The sequence below is a fragment of the Squalius cephalus genome, assembly GCF_949319135.1.
Source record: "Squalius cephalus genome assembly, chromosome: 16".
Classification (NCBI taxonomy): domain Eukaryota; kingdom Metazoa; phylum Chordata; class Actinopteri; order Cypriniformes; family Leuciscidae; genus Squalius; species Squalius cephalus.
In genome coordinates this window covers 20,963,299-20,977,884 of record NC_137137.1, presented here as the reverse complement: position 1 = coordinate 20,977,884, position 14,586 = coordinate 20,963,299, and the positions used below count along the sequence as shown (strand labels likewise).

The 14,586-nt window shown below is 35.0% G+C and overlaps 2 protein-coding genes across 4 annotated transcripts; both read right to left on the bottom strand.

Moving 5' to 3' along the window:
- Window positions 1-90: 90 nt before the first annotated feature.
- On the bottom strand, window positions 91-4,193 carry LOC307173552 (phospholipase A2-like). 2 transcript variants are annotated; one of them, XM_079896750.1, is made up of 5 exons: window positions 4,047-4,193; window positions 2,918-2,970; window positions 1,512-1,659; window positions 1,284-1,417; window positions 91-522 (listed from the first exon to the last, which is right to left on the bottom strand). In XM_079896750.1, the coding sequence occupies exons 2-5, from the start codon at window positions 2,964-2,966 to the stop codon at window positions 335-337; spliced, it is 519 nt and encodes a 172-aa protein (XP_079752876.1). In that variant the 5' UTR covers window positions 2,967-2,970; window positions 4,047-4,193; the 3' UTR covers window positions 91-334. The 2 variants fall into 2 exon arrangements, with proteins under 2 accessions (XP_079752876.1, XP_079752877.1); XM_079896751.1 differs by lacking the exon at window positions 4,047-4,193 and adding an exon at window positions 3,072-3,151.
- A 1,325-nt stretch (window positions 4,194-5,518) lies between these two features.
- Window positions 5,519-14,444, bottom strand: prkab1b (protein kinase, AMP-activated, beta 1 non-catalytic subunit, b; the record flags this gene model as incomplete). 2 transcript variants are annotated; one of them, XM_079896734.1, is made up of 7 exons in its annotated part: window positions 5,519-6,092; window positions 7,184-7,252; window positions 8,430-8,563; window positions 8,647-8,761; window positions 9,396-9,489; window positions 14,058-14,209; window positions 14,301-14,444. In XM_079896734.1, 7 exons carry the CDS (start codon window positions 14,442-14,444, stop codon window positions 6,015-6,017), a joined length of 786 nt encoding a protein of 261 aa, XP_079752860.1. In that variant the 3' UTR covers window positions 5,519-6,014. The 2 variants fall into 2 exon arrangements, with proteins under 2 accessions (XP_079752860.1, XP_079752861.1); XM_079896735.1 differs by having other exon boundaries at window positions 14,304-14,444.
- Window positions 14,445-14,586: the final 142 nt, after the last annotated feature.

Genomic DNA, 14,586 nt, shown 5'->3' with positions numbered 1-14,586 from the left:
TGTGCATTCACGCACATACACAAAAGCACAAACATACAGTTTATTGTTGAGATCTTTACAGCTTTGTGCAAGTTGATTGTGTTTATTTACACTTGTGTATGTAATGTGTGTGTGTATGTGTGTGTGTGTGTGTGTTTTGTTCTTTGGGAACATGAGCATGTGTTGGCAATTTGAACAGCTGGTACAATAATTCAGTTTTCTCGAAAAAGTAAGAGAATTTCATAAAGCCCTGGAAAAAGTTGCGAAATGCTTGAGTACATGCAAAACAGCTGTCAGCACACAAAAGGTTTTTTGACCAAATAACAATAATGTTGCACATTTCACTGATTGCAGCCTATTTTGTTGTGAGAGTGACCATGAATGTAACAAGAGCAGTGATAAAGCTGCTGATCTCTCTGGAGGCTGAACTGCACACACTCGAGGGCAGATGAGTATTGGAGGCGTTATAGGGGGACTGAGAGAAACACTCCGCTGCTGCCTTGTCACACTGGCAGACGAACATATCACAGTCATCATTACTGGCTGAAAGAGAGAAAGAGAAAGAGTTTGTCTGTGTTTGTTCCAGAGAGACTGATAAGTCTATGTATTAGAGGTGGGGATTTTTATTGAGTCTTTCTTTCTGCAGTTCTACGTAAAGGTGTACTATCATTATGGCAGAAGTAAAAACATGTTCCTGGATCATGCATTATGAGTGAGCCATTAAATCAATGATTTGTTCAACAATACTGATTCATTCAGGAACATATAAGTGAGTCATTGAATCATTGACTCAACCGATTTGTTCAACAAAATTTATTCATTCAGGAACTAAAATGGACAGTTCTTGTTTTTTTTATGGAATATGCAGTATGTATTATAAATGTTTTATCAGTGCACATCATTACCCTCTTGCAACATATTTTTTCTGATGACATGTTAAGTGGCGCAAGGGCAGGGCAACCTGTCACTCACATGACATCACAGCGATAGCAAACCACAATGATCCAGTTCCTGATGGACAAATCTAGTCCCGCCGAAGCCGTTTCACTCAGATATACAGTACGTCATGATAGAAAAGAAAACACTATCGCAACTTCTGTCTCATGCCGACGTTAATTTAGATGCTGCTTTGCTTGAACTATTGCTGGTGGAGAAAAAATAGACCTAAGTTTGTGCAATATATTATAATGCTACATATTTCTTGCGACCCTACATAGGATAAGCAGGTTTGAAAATTGATGTTTTTTTTGGCCTTTTAGGAGTCACTGATATGGGATGGAATCCTGGGATTCAGTGTCACTTACCCAGACACGTGATCGTTCTGGTAATCTTATCGCACTGGAAGTCATATGTGTTTATGTAGGGACTGTCAAGCAACAATGTGCAGGACTCAAGGGTCTCTGCTTTGGCATAGCAGTCATCATGGGTAAAACAACACCTATACCAGGGCATTAGAGAGGGAACATTATTATTACAAAAATAATTCAAAATAAACACCATTAAAACACTGCACCACATTCAAATAAACTCACCGGTCGAGCTGGTCAACTGGTGACCCTTCACCACCTAAGCCACAAAAGCAGCCATAGTCCGTAAAGTCCAGCAGTGGTGAACTGTTCGGTATTGTGCACTCGATCATGTCTTCAAATTGCAACAAGTTTTTTATACTGTACAGATGTGCTTCAGAGAAGATAATACTGTTAAATTATGTGAAGGTCACAGATATGAAAAGACTAAAGTGACAGACATGGTTTACTAAACACACTAACTTAACCCACTGTAAACCCTAATGCTCAAAATTAATTTATTGGTTTGAGTAGGGTAAACTTAAATTAAACAAATTAGTTCAATCAAATTCGTTTTTATTAGTATTTAGAACTGTCTTTTTATATTGAGTTCACAAAACTGACATTTTAAGTAATCTGAATTGGTTCATTGTTTTGAGTTTTACGAACTTGTTTCTTTTAATTTAGACCAACTTAAATTTAACTGAAACTGGGCTGGAATTTCTATTTCCCAGCAAGCTCTGCCATTAGGGAGAGTAAATGCTAAAGTTAAGTGTTATATAATGTTTTTTGTGCAAGATTAATGTTAAGTGGGAGATAGTGTTTAATTTACTCAAATATTTCAAGATTTAAGAGCAGGTAAAATGTATGAGAACAAAATACAAATCTGTTCCAGTTCTGCTTACTTAAACTTTGAATTTAATTAAAGAACTTAATAACAGGTGATGTAACTGATTACCTCATTACCTTTTTTTTTAGTTTTGCCAACTTATTCGGCTTTACAGTGGATGCATAATGCTGTGCACAATTCTAATAGACAAATAGTCATTTGAAATTAAACTTAATTTTACTTCAGATTCTCAATTAAAATCCAACAGCAGATAATATACAAGATTTATCTGAATTTTGACCACATGTAGTAATTGTTTGTTTTGGACCAATTTGAGAAAATGTGATAAAACAAATCAACTGCAGGAATACAATGATTTTTAGAATGTTAGAATTTATTGTGTTTAATCATTTACACTACAATTCAACAGTGGAGTTTTATGTTTGTTTTTTTGAAAGGATTTAATATTTATATTCAGCAAGGATGCATTTCATTACAATAAAAAAGAACAAAACAAATAGTTTTTTGAAAGAATGAAAAGAAAGAGAAAATGCATTATGGTTTCCACAAAAGTAATAAACAGCGCAACTGCTGTACATTGTAAAATATATTAAAATAAAAAGCAGTTATTTTAAATTATTGTAATTTTCACAATAATGCTGTTTTTACTTTATTTTTTATCAAATAAATGCAGCCTTGATGAACATAAGAGGCTTTTTTCAAAAACATAAAAAAAAATTGGAATCAGTTCACATAAAATTAGGAAAAGCTGTCATGTATCAACATGAGGAGCCAATAAAATGATGAACAATTCAGTACTTACACGATGGAAGAGTCACAGTAAGGATCAGAAGTGCGAGATGTACGTCCATACCACTGCGAGACAGAAGCAAAGTGATGGAATATGGTCAGATTCTGTTATTTTGCTATTATATATTGAATATTAGTATTGTAAATTATTATTGTAAATCTATTACTATTGTTTACTCCTGAGAATTCACACAGATTTTTTTGCAGCAGCTCTAAGTCTGCCAACCTCCTTGTGATCCAAGGTCATTCAGAGAATGCACATATTGCACGTCTCATTTTTTAAAACTGTTACATGAAACTTAAAATATTCCAGCCCAAAGTCTCATTTGAGAATCTGTCATTTTTCTGAACTCCACACTTCCTTCTGTGTCAAATGGCACTTTTGTGCAGTATGTTGTTTTTATTCCTCATTTTTCATCCTGTATAAGTGTCCTCAGAATGAGTGAAATGGAAAATGGAGGCTGGGTGCGATGCCCTATTTGACCTTATGCCTGTTTATTACGATTATGGATTACAGTAAAGCTGCATTTGGATCTTCAACCCAAGTCTAAGAGCAGTATACTCCAAACAAATAAATACTACTTCCATTTACTTTGTGTCTTTTCAACTTATGAACACTACCCTCTTAAAAATAAAGATTTTAAAAGGGAGTTTTACAGCAGTGCCATAGAAGAACCAATATGGGTTCCATTAAGAACCATTTTGTGAACAGTTCTTAATAGAAACATTTTTTTTTCTCAGTGTGAAGAATATTTTATTAAACTATAAGTATCCCTTTTCCAATATTTCTCTATACCTTTTGTCAAATGGAAAGGTTCCATGGATATTAAAGGTTCTTCATGGAACCATCAATATTTATCTGTTATATAATCAAAATGTCGCCATATTGAAAGCAAGGTGCATAAATTCTGGAAAGGTTAAAAATCTCCTTTCGGTCACATAATACCAGAATTTCCTAATGCCAGAACTTGTTTAATTTTAATCATTACAAATGACTGAAATGTGGGCTTATGATCTTAGTCTAGCATAGATGCAAAAGACATATTTCTTTATGCCTGTGTGACACACATACAATGCATGCTACCCTTGACTTGTCACTTTATTGTTAAAGTCAATATAAAACAATGATTATTTAATCTTACCCTTAGCCTAATAAAAAATATCCAAGGGTTTCCTCTAAACGGTTTAAGAAATAATCGCTGTGGTTTTCCAACGTAGTACAGTTTTACTAGCAAGATAAATCTCTATGCCAATCACTCTCTTCTCTATTAACAGCCTTCCTTTTGTACACAGGATTTTATGTTATTCTTTTATATGCAAGCAGCTTGTTATTATAACAAACCAGTCTGTCAACTAGTTCGGTGCAGTACATACTTTGCATTCTTCATTAAATCTGTCACATACTGTTATGCCTGAGAAAAATGACTTTGACTTAACATCAGATCTCAAAGAAAGATTGATTATAAAGAGTTGCTGCTAAATTTATCATCAGATTTGGGCAAGTCCTTTCAGCAACAGGTGGTATTTTTCTCTGCCCATGTGTTCCACTTTTGATATACAAAGCAGGTTACACTGAAGAACAAGGCCATAATGCAGCTCTTGTGTTGATTGCTGTTAAATTGAATTTAAATGAGTTCATTATGGACACTAAAAGATTATCGTAATTTTAATGGTAAAAGACTGTAAAATGCTATGGTAAAAACCTGCTAATTGGTTAACACTCAGTAAGTTTCCTTACCATACAAGGTGGAAACTGTAATAGATCTAACAGGAAATTATTACAGTAACATATTTTAAAAATTTAAATGAATTAATATTACAGTTTTTGAAAGTGAAAAACAAGTCATCTTATAATTTACAGTGAAGAAAATAAATAAATAAATAAAAACCATTCCTAGGGTTCCCTTTTCAAATTTGATGTTTTTTTTAACAGTTATGCACATTAGGGTTTAACATTACATCCTATATTTTAAATGAATGTTCTTGACTTGAAATGTTGCCACAATATTATTATTTTTTATAGTGAAGTTCTGGCAACCACAGCTGCCAGGTTTTAACTGTAAATCATATATATATATTTTTTTTAATTTACATTTATTTTAGTTGAAACAAAAATCCTTACTATCCTTTAGGATAGATTCCAAATTAAGATTTTATAATAGCATGTTTTCTGCCCTCTTAAATGGCTCATGCCAGGCTGCTGTATATGAGTGATACTAAAGTTGCAGATCAGTGCTTTCCTGCAAACATCACACTTTACTTTCCAACAAAAACACCACAATTATTTCAGTTTAGCAGGACTTTCAACATTGTCGCCTGGTAACATCACATGGTTTAGCAATGACCAAAACTGTTGCCATGAAACTTGTGTTGGGATTTTGACTTGTTCACAAAAACATTTTTAATCTGCAGGAGAGCCTTCAATTACCTCTAAGAAAAATGTAACAAAGAAAATCTTGAATTAAGAAAAAACAATGCATCATACCCTTATAGACTATACGTAATTCTCATATTAAAGCCCAATATGTCAAAAAAACCAAAGCTGATCCAACACTGATTTCAAAGTTCAGGGTGTGATTGTTCCATGTAATTAAATGATACACGAATGTCTTAGTGTGCAATAATTTTGTATTGTTTAATTGTAATTTTATTAGCACAATGGTCCATTCATCAACAGTTATTTAATGGTTTATTTTATTCGCAGATATTTCTTAAGCAACGTGTTGGGAATGTTCATATTAAATATCAAAAACCTTTTAGTGACATCCCTGGAATCAAGATCTCAAAGATGATCATCACAGATGTCCTTCGAATAATCTAGCAGTATTTTAGAGTCAAAAACTGAAAAGCCACACACAGAAACAATTATACATATCTGCAAGCCTGATAAGAAATATCTTTACATTTGCCAAATACATTATGTGTGCAAACAGAAAAACTGTCGATATTGGTTTATGGATCAGAAAATGAGATTCAGAAACAGATATAAACTCATACAGACACAGTTTTGTGATGGTTGTTAGGTATGGTCCCTTTCTTTGATGGGTAAAATGATACCGTATCAGGCAGAAAGCAGAGAGAATAGTGTTGGTCCCACAGTTGGATTGAGATCAGATTGGCTTGTACAGCAGTGTGGTCACATACTTCTTTTTGTAGCGATGTGTCGCACTAAGGACCATTACACCATCCTGTGTGAGGAAAGCAAACACATTTACATGTCAAGTCAAGTCACCTTTATTTATATAGCACTTCATACAATACAGATTGTATAGACTTTGTATGGAAGCTTGTTTCCGCCACAGAATAAAACATTTTAAAAGATAACTGCAACTTTTTATCTCGCAATTCTCAGAATGTAAACGCAACTCTGAAAAAAAAAAGTCAGAATTGCGAGTTTATTGACTTTAGTGACTTTATATCTCCCAATTGCATGTTATAAAGTCAGAATTGTGAGATATGAACTCAGTTAAGTCTTTTTTTCCTTAGAATTGGACTTTATAACTTGCAATTGCGACTTTATATCACACAACTGAGATAAAAAGTCCGAATTGCGATCTGCAGAAATTTACTTTTTTTATTTTTTATTCTGTGGCGGAAACAAGCTTCCATAGTTTTACAGTGATAAACAGGAAGATAACGATTCAATGATGCATACACTATTCAATTCTTAAATTTTGCTGTAAAGACACATTAGTGACATCAAGTGAAAGATGCTGGTCATCTCTACAGTAGTAAAAATAGAAATGCTTAAAGGGACAGTTCACCTAAAAATTACAATTCTGTCATCATTTACTCACCCTCATGTTGTTACAAACCTGTATGAGTTTCTTTCTTCTGTTGAACACTGTTTCTTTCTTTTTTTTTCCTACTATAGAAGTCAATGGCTACCGTCAACTGTTTGATTACCAGCATTGTTTAAAATATCCTCTGTGTTCAACAGAAGAAAGAAACTCATTGAGGTTAGGAACAACTTGAGAGAGAGCATCTGACTTCAAATACTCATCAATTATTCACCCTCATGTTTATTTTCAGACATATAGTACACAAGTCACATCTATTAAAGGAATGATGCTTTTATGGTGCTTTTGTCATTTTTGGAGCCGGTCAGCCTTTCGTTGTATAGAAAACAGCGACTGTCATTCCACTGACGAAAAACATACATTATTTGAGCGAAATGAGGGTGATTAACTGACAAAATGTTCATTTTTGGATGTGGACATTATCAGATAATTCCCTTCTATGAGCGTCTTCCTAAAGTGTGTGTAGTCTGTTACCGAACCTTGATGGAAAGGGCGTACAGGTGGTTGAGCATCACATGGTTTGGTTCAGGCAGCAGGGTTGGGTCACACTGTTCAAAGCAGACATAGGAACATGTTAGGGAAAGTCACTGCTTTCTAAAAGTGCCCACACTCAGCAATTTCCAACCAGAGGCCCTTTATCTTTTCTTATCTCTGTAAGCCCAAAAAGGAACTGCTTTAACTGCAACACTGTATTTACAAAGAATCCGCCTCCTCTCAAGTCACTGGGTTTCCATCCATATGTTTTTGTGTGGCGTTAGAAAACCTGAATGAAAATACTTTAATATTCAAGTTTAAATCTCAATGGCAAAAAATTGTAACTTTTTAGTTTTAAGAAGAAAATACTCCGCAATGGTGTTAACTTATGAATTTGCACATGGTTTGTCTTAAAGCACATTAAAAACACCACATAGACATATAAACAACCTTAAAAGCTTGAAGCCTTATAAACATATAAACAACCTTAAAAGCCTTAAAAGGTTTTTTTTTTAACATTAGTTAACATGAAATAAAAAAATAAGAAACATGAAAAATACTTCTAAAGCATTTATTAATCTTAGTCAATGTTAATTCCAGAATTTAGTAATGCATTATTGAAATCTTAAGTTGTATCTTTTAATATTATTAAAATGATTATTAAAATTATGGAGCTGAGCTCACATGAACTAACATTGAACAGCATTTAACTAAAGTTAACAAAGATCTAACAATAACTAATGGAACCCTACTGGAAAGTGTTACCTAAAAATATATACCATTGCTGATTTTCTATTTCTTTTATATACTATTAAAGTATTTATGAATCACATTTATTTTGATATTTTTAGTTTTCATTTTAATAGTTCAAGTTTTAGTAATTTTGTAATGGGCTTTTGTCATTTAAAAAAAAAAAAACTCTTTATAGCTTTATTTTTTGTTTTAGAGCAATTTTACTTAAGTTAGTTTTTTTCTTTCTTTGCTTTTTTTAATCTAATATTTATATTTTATTTAATTTCAGATTTATTTCAATTACTGATTTTATTAATTACTGTTGCAGTTAACAGTAACTGTTATTGAGGCTTTGTGACAGCTGGGAAAAAATACAGGCCGGTTATCAGAAGAGAAATTCTGCGGGAGTGGGCATAAAGCGGGATGAAAACAATTTACCCAGACAATTGGGTGTAGCAGCTTCTGTCATTAGATTGGGCGATCACATCTGCGTTCAGGGCATTGCACAGCAGTACTTACAGAGATTCCAGTTTCTTTGTTGAGGAGCACCTGCAGCAGGTGAGGAGGGAGTATGGGTGGAGTGCGCAGTCGGTCTTCTGATTTGGATGCGTAGGGATCCTGATGGTACGGGCCGGGTGGGGAGCTGGATAAGTCTGACAGAAGACTTTTAAGATCAGAACCTGCAGCATATTTTATTTGTGTAACAGTGAAGGGCTTTATATTGATTAAGAGTTACCTGACATGTCGGCACAATTCTCGGAGTCTGTCTTCAGTGCGTCGAAAACCTCAAAGTCTGTTTTCCTCACTTTAATGACATTATTCACCACACCTGACTTATTAGTCACAACAGCCTAGAAAAAAAAAAGATCATAATTAAACTTAATGAAAGAACAGGTTTCAAAACATATTGGCTACACTAACACCAAGTCCGGTTATTTGTGTATCTGATCTAAAATTATTAACTGTCCAGATTGTGCATCGCAACTGCTCAGATCCGATTTGTGTGTCTGTGCCGCTCTTTTGTTTTCCGGAATATCTGCATTGGTTTCTATAGCAATGCCAATGACGTTGCGTTGGTAGGTATACGCCAAAAACAATAATAACGACTTTCAGCAGGTTTCCTATAATAACGTCTGACGATTACGTTTTACGTGGCGTGAGAAAGCCACAGAGCAGGCGAAATCCGATCTGAGGTGCGTTTCCCTAAAGCATAGTTAGCCAGCTATGGTCGCAAGTTCTACTGAACTCTATTGGTAACGCCGAAACTTGCAACCATAGTTGGCTTTGGGAAACGCAGCCCAGAGCGGTCAGACTGAAACAGATTTCCAGAAATGCTCATTTTTTTTGTCGTTCACACTTGCTAAATCTGATCGGATTTCAATCAGATAAGCACAAAAATTGGACTTGGACTGACAGTCTGAACGATGTTGTTGTTGTAAATGAGGATTATCCGATAACTGAAAACATTAAGAGGCTCATTCTCACCTCTTTGGGGTCTAATATCCAGTGTCCATCCACATAGAACTTATACTGGTGTTCTCCTTCAGGCAGGTCAAGTATTGCCACAAAATTATTATGACTGTTAAAAGAGAAAGAGAACAAAATAATAAGGCAAAGCAATTGGAAGGTTCTTTTATTTTCCTATTTATGATGATGGTAGTGAAATGAAGCCACATGCAGGGTTCGGCATGAGGTCACATGACTGTTTACTGTTGTTGTTGTTTGTAAAGTTGCTTGTAAGCACACATTGACCCCTAGTGTTAAACATGTAAAAGAACAGCAAGTGGTGTCTTTAAGTTACATTGCCAGATTTTACTGACAAAAAAAGAGACCAAAATTACATAATCAAAAAGATGATGTAAATGCTATTTTAATAACATAAGACATTTAATAACATATTTTTTGTTTCTCTTGTACTAGCTATGTACGTTAATAATAAAGACTACACCTGGTTCAATGCAAGCTGAGCTCAATCAACAGCTTTTGTGGCAATATGTTGATTACCACAAAAATATACAATTGATTGGTCCCTCATTTTCTAAAAAAAGCAACAACACCAAAAAAACCTATGCAAAATCAAGGTTACTGTTTAAAACAGCTGTTTAATACTTTTTTGGAAATGCTGATGAATTTTTTTTCAGGACTCTTTGAAGAATAGAAATTGTAAAAGAAAAGAATGTAACATTATAAATGTCTGTCACTTTTAATCGATTTAATATGTTGTTTCCAGTTCTTGACATTAACTTTTTTGCTCAACAGCCACTGTGGCTAGTGGTTTTCTAAAGTTACTAGCCACTCAGCATTTTCAAAAACTGCCATATAGATATTTGTATTATTATCTCATAATTTGTCACCAGGTATATTAGGCTGCCACCACTTTAAGACCTGACACACAGATCCATTATACTGTTACACATGCATTTTCTTTCTCAACTGGTTATGTTCACATAAAACATAACTGACTGTTTACATGAATACTTGCCAAGCCCCGCATTTTGACATTATTTTGCATGTATTTGACTGTTTAAGCGCAATAAGCAGTGAAAAAGAACTCAATTTAGTACTGAGGGGTGGCTTTATGTGCGCACTTTGGGTGCGAGGCTAAAATCTGCGGGAATGAGAAAAATTATGCGCAATACACGCAATCCCATGGCAAAATTCAAGCCCTGTAACAGCAACAATATTCATCCGGAGCAAATGAAACGAGCGAGTGAGGGGAGGCAGGTTTGTGTGTAAAATCGCTGTCAGAGAGATGAGAGAGCGAGAAAGCGCAGCTGGTCTCGTGTGTCTATTCTGCGGAAAATGTATGGAAGTAAAATAATGTCAAATGTTTTTGAAATAAAAAAGCCTGTTGAATTGCACTACTTGAAAAAAATAGGCATTGCATTAACCATGCTTGCATTTTAATGCATTGTATTTTTAGGGCTTGCATTTTTATGGGCTGAAATTCAACATGGTTGAATATTTAAGCTGTGAATATTTCAATTAAAAACATTTCAAACACATTTTCATTATTAAAAATTCAATAATCCATATTCACCTTTCATATTTCACTTCCAAAATATTCAAACTGTTTAAAAATACAACCTATAATATTCAACAGGCAATTTTCGGTCCATTTATTTTGCTTTGCAAATTCGCTTCCACAAATTCAGTGGTTCAAATTCGACAGTAAATTCAACATTGACATCCAGGAACTGCAGTAAAAGCAGTAGATTGCCGAGCATACTCTCCATCTGCTGTTAGTCGACCTCACCAGCAGGAGGTGCAAGCGCGTGTTGTTGACGAAGACCAGCAACAGTTAGAACAAGCCATTCATTCATAAAACTCATTTACAGCAATGTAAGTGTATTTGTGATTATTATGACGGCTGTTTTATGTTAAATTCAGTGTCTTCACGGTTACTTTTCCTGTGTAGCCTACATGCATCTTTCTCTACCGTGAACGAGATTATAATGTTATTCCCCGATGCGGATATACAGATCTAATGTTACATTTTTGAGGTGGACATATATTTCTCTTGGTTGTTTAGTTGTCTTAACTTTATATTGTGGCGATGTGCTGCATGCAGGCTATTAGGGTTTCCCTCAATACTTCAGGATTCCTCTGCTGGACATATAAAACGCTTAATGGACAAATTACAGTGATATAAAGGACCAAACTCGCAGGCAAGCAGATGGACTCTGGATGGAATAACGCGCAAAGCTTAATGCTGAGCGTTTCCCAGTGATAGACTGGCAAAGTTGGCTTGACATACATTCGCACATTTAGGGACCGTCTCTAAAGTGTATACGACTTTGGTACACGTTTCTAGTTCGATAGCATTTGAATAGAACGACTTACAGTCATAAAACCAATTGTAAAGTGTTCATTTAGTGTCAGGCAAATTTAAGTTTGCTATTGAAGTTAGAAACGTGTTTGCCAATGTTGTATGCAACTTTAGAGACGATCCCTAAATGTGCGAATGTCCAATGTCAAGCCAATTTTACATTTAGTAGACGCTTTTATCCAAAGCGATTTACAGTTAAACTAACAATAGGAGGACAACAATATGCAAGTGCTATGACTCTTCCCAGTTTAAGCTAATGCAATACACGTAGGCATACTATATATATATATATATATATATATATATATATATATATATATATAGAGAGAGAGAGAGAGAGAGAGAGAGAGAGAGAGATAATAGAATAGAAGAGAAAGTGTTATTGATCAAGTGTTGATTTTATGCCAGTATATCACGAAACGCTCAGCATGAAACTTTGCGCGTTAAGTTCTGAGTCCATCTGCTTGCCTGTATAGTAGCCTACAGCCTACATCCCCAATAAAGTGCGAGTTTGGTCTTTCATATCACTGTATTAGTCCATTAAGCGTTTTGTCCCGACGGAAGGGGAATCCTTGAGTATGAGGTATTGAGGGAAACCGATAATCCCGTTCATAGAGAAAGCTTATAACATGTAGGCTACACAGGGAAACAATGAAGTTATTGAATGAAACATAAACACAGCTTTTGTGTGTTTATCATATTTTTCGCATATATACTGACACAGATCATCATTTTCATTTTACGAATGAATGGCTTGTTCTAACTGTTGCTGGTCCTCGTCAACAACACACGCTTTTGCACCACCTGCTGGTGAGGTTGACTAACAGCAGATGGAGAGTATGCTCGGCAATCTACTGCTTTTCCTGCAGTTCCTGGATGTCAATGTTGAATTTAAACCACTGAATTTGTGGAAGCGAATTTGCAAAGCGAAATAAAATGGACCGAAAATTGCCTGTTGAATATTATAGGTTGTATTTTTAAACAGTTTGAATATTTTGGAAGTGAAATATGAAAGGTGAATATGGATTATTGAATTTTTAATAATTAAAATGTGTTTGAAATGTTTTTAATTGAAATATTCACAGCTTAAATATTCAACCATGTTGAATTTCAGCCCATAAAAATGCAAGCCCTAAAAATACAATGCATTAAAATGCAAGCATGGTTAATGCAATGCCTATTTTTTTCCAAGTGGTGCAATTCAACAGGCTTTTTTATTTCAAAAACATTTGACATTATTTTACTTCCATAAAAATGAGTATTGGATGCATTTCAGATATTTCAGTATCAATATGTGTAGCGAAAATTCTTTATTTTTGACAACACTGCATTGCACTTAGTTTATTATTTCAGAAGCCTTTTTAAAAGACTACAACTGAAAAATGTATATTATATATAAAATTCAACCTCTGCGTTACACGCTACTGCTGAAAATCCACCCGCATTTGGCAGGTGTTAACGTCAAGCCCTGGTTGTTGCTAAATAAAATAATTAATTTCCCAAAAATAAAAATCTTACTGACCCCAAATTTTTCAATGGTAGTGTGCATTAATTCTTATATAACTTTTGCTTTATTTCAGCTTGTCATATTTACAGTTGTTTTGGGGTTTTAGTAGGGGTGTGAATCGTACTGTCTCATGATTTAATTTGATTACGATTATCATGTCAACGATTCGATTCGATATCACGATGCATTGCATTTGCAATACTATCGCAATACTATTGAATGATGCCACAGATAAGTCAGTAGGCTATAACGGCAATAATCGATTACGGTCTATTACTGCATCGATGCAGAATCATCCACATGACGTCCGCATCGCGATGCACCGTGAAAACAATTAATTTCAACACCCCTAGGTTTTAGGCATTGCATTATCATGGCATATAACGTGAGAAAAAAACAACAACATTTTACATACTTTTGAAACGGTGAGTATTTTAAAGTTTACGGACTGGCCAGCATTTACTTCCACACTGTAAATCTGATTTTTGCTTCTTTCTTTTCTTTTAAAGAAAAGGAAGGACATACATTTTGTGCAAATCAACACTGTTCCACAAGTGCTGTCAGTTGAGCTTAACTTGTATTGAACATGCAACATTCCTTTAAATTCATTTTAACAATTGCATTTATCTTTTAATTCCCCCCTGCTCTCTGTGAGTCTATCCGAACAGATCTACTACTGAGGTCCAGCTGGCTTAAAGCACCTTGAAGAACATACAGCTCTATTATTTTTAGGCTGATGTAGATTCCTCCCTCTGTGTTTCTTGTGTTAACACGGTCTACCATGTCATGCTAATGATCTGTCAGCACTCGCCTCTTAGTCAAGGGAATTTTGCTGGCCCAGTTGTTGAAGGAGCCAGACAAGTAGATCTCTTTCCCTGGACCGCTCCAGCGGAACACAGTGGGCCTTTCCTCTGGCGGGGCTTTAATATCTGATTCCTGATCTTGTCGCCAAGCTAGAAACTCCTAGAAAGAGAGAGAAAGACTGATGAGGTGTCTACAGCCAATAGTGGTAGAACAGTATTAAATGAGTTCACTCATTTCACTGTAAACACACCACCTTGGCATCATCTGCTTGGAAGAGGTCTCCGTCTTCCGCGCTGTCCATCAGGATTTTGGGTCGAGCTCCATCTTTACCACCACGGCTCTCTCGCCTGTTCGTCTTCTCCGCTCCGCTTCTCTCACTGCTGGTGTTGCCCATGCTGCTGCTTATTTTCATCCATGTTAAAGTCAGTCACCAATCACCATGATATCAAAATTGACAATACTTTTATGGATTATAGCAGTATTTATTATAAATTATTATATGTATCTGTGCACATCATGTTTGATTTCCAATTCAA